The following is a 1,964-nucleotide window of genomic DNA, read 5'->3' as shown; positions in this document are numbered from 1 at the left end:
TTGAATAATCAATCCAAGGGTCTAGTGTGCTTAATTTTCAGACCAACGGATTTCTCTTGGGTTTCATCTCCATAAGAATGGATAGGTTTAACGTTGCCTCGCCAAGCCTATCACAACCCTCCTCCTTTGCTAGGGCTTGGGACCCCAAATATTTAAGGAATAAAAAAAACTTAACTCATTAGCAAGATAAGCACAAGTGGCACCTAATCAGGAAGATAACAACAACTAAACTGAATTAAGTAATTAAATGAGAGTTGACATTTAACATTTCTTTATCAGGTAGATTAGCTTGGGACCCCAAATATTTAATAAGGAATAAAAAACTTAACTCATTAGCAAGACAAGCACAAGTGGCACCTAATTAGGAAGATAACAACAACTAAATTGAATTAAGTAATTAAATGAGAGTTGACATTTAACATTTCTTTATCAGGTAGATCAGCTGAACACTTGTTTAGTGTTGTTGCATCAGTTAGACATGGGACTCGACATTTCTAAGCAGAATACAAGCAAGCTAAGTACTTGATTCGAGGCTTGTGAGTATTTGCTTGGGAGTTTAGTAGTTTGGATGGAAATGGAGACTCCAAGGAGCAGTGAAACCAGATGGTCAAGGGTGGCTTCATCGCTCCCTGTCAGGAATGTACAAGATCTCGCAACATGTTGTGAGGGGTTGACAGAAGAGACTCTCAAAAGGTACATCCGACTGGACACTCAAGACAATGAAGTCCTTTCCGAGCAATCCGGTGAGGTTCCGGTGATCGACCTTGGTAAGCTCTTCAATCCCGACTTTGCAGAAGAGGAGTCTGCTCGCCTCAGATTTGCTTGTGAGGATTGGGGATTTTTCCAGGTAACACACTCAATTAAACTTATAACAAGATGATTTGAATCAGTAGTTCCCAACTGATTTTATCGTTAAGTGATACTTTGTCAAGCTTCTTGTGATAGCATCATGGATTAATTTCTAGCAAGATCCAACAATTGCTGATGATCACACACAGCGATGACAAACACAAATAACTGAATGAATTTATGGTTATCTTTTGCAAGGATCTCTGCCTTGCATATGCTTTCTACCTTCCATATGTGTTACCAAACTGTAGTTTAATGGTTCAGATGTGTGTTTTATCAAGTACTTAGGCCCAACTTCTTGTCTCACACAGATTGTAAATCACGGTATACCTGACGAGGTCATTGCAAGTATAAGAAATGACATCGAGAAGTTCTTCCAACTTCCCCTCGAGGTAAAGAGTGGCTATGCACAGCTTCCCGGAGACCTTCAAGGCTATGGCCAATCGTTTGTTGTGTCGGAGAGTCAAACACTTGACTGGTCTGACATGTTTGTCATCATAGCTCATCCACCTCAGGCCCGTGATATGAGGTATTGGCCTGTTCAACCGCATACTTTCAGGTCAGTATGTCTAAACTGCGATGTTCAATTGGCATTGACACCTTCCACATAGTTTGCGTGTAATTAGCTTCACATGACAACTCTTTTATTGAGGTCTCACTACTAGGGAATGGACCTTTCGTCCCGAGGCTCAGTACCGGTTGCATTTTGGTCCGGTACTACTAATGTAAGCATTAGTACTGGGCATATCGGATAGTCCCCGAGGAGGTCCTCCACCTGGTACTAAAGTCTCCGTTCACACCTTATCCCGCACGCACCCCCGCTACTGGCCGCTCCCTCCTCTCTTTTCTTATCCTCCCGTCTATTTGTTTCTCCTCTCTCTCTCTCTCTCTCTCACTTCCTCTCCTCCTCTCTCTCCCTCCCATGCTTCCTCTCCTCCTCTCACATAGCGGCGGCGGTGACGGCGGTCAGCGGGCGTGGTGGCAGAGGAGCAGTAGGATGGCGGCGGAGGGGCGGGGCGCAGTGGCAGAGGAGCGGCAGGGGAGCGGCAGAGGGGCGGGGCGTGGTGGTAGAGGGACGGTGTGTGTGGAGGGGGCGGAGGGGTGGTGGGGGCAGC

The 1,964-nt window shown here is 45.4% G+C and overlaps 1 protein-coding gene across 1 annotated transcript in view; it reads left to right on the top strand.

The window, feature by feature from the left end:
- Positions 1-515: 515 nt before the first annotated feature.
- Positions 516-1,964, top strand: part of LOC111256221 (S-norcoclaurine synthase 1-like) — a 4,263-nt gene continuing 2,814 nt past the window's right edge. The window contains exons 1-2 of the mRNA XM_022823827.1: positions 516-847; positions 1,161-1,408. Of these exons, the coding sequence (XP_022679562.1) occupies positions 569-847; positions 1,161-1,408 (527 nt within the window). The 5' untranslated portion in view covers positions 516-568. The remainder of the gene's footprint in view (positions 848-1,160; positions 1,409-1,964) is intronic.

This window comes from Setaria italica, chromosome II, assembly GCF_000263155.2.
Source record: "Setaria italica strain Yugu1 chromosome II, Setaria_italica_v2.0, whole genome shotgun sequence".
NCBI classification, from domain to species: domain Eukaryota; kingdom Viridiplantae; phylum Streptophyta; class Magnoliopsida; order Poales; family Poaceae; genus Setaria; species Setaria italica.
This window is presented reverse-complemented; position numbering and strand designations above follow the sequence as displayed.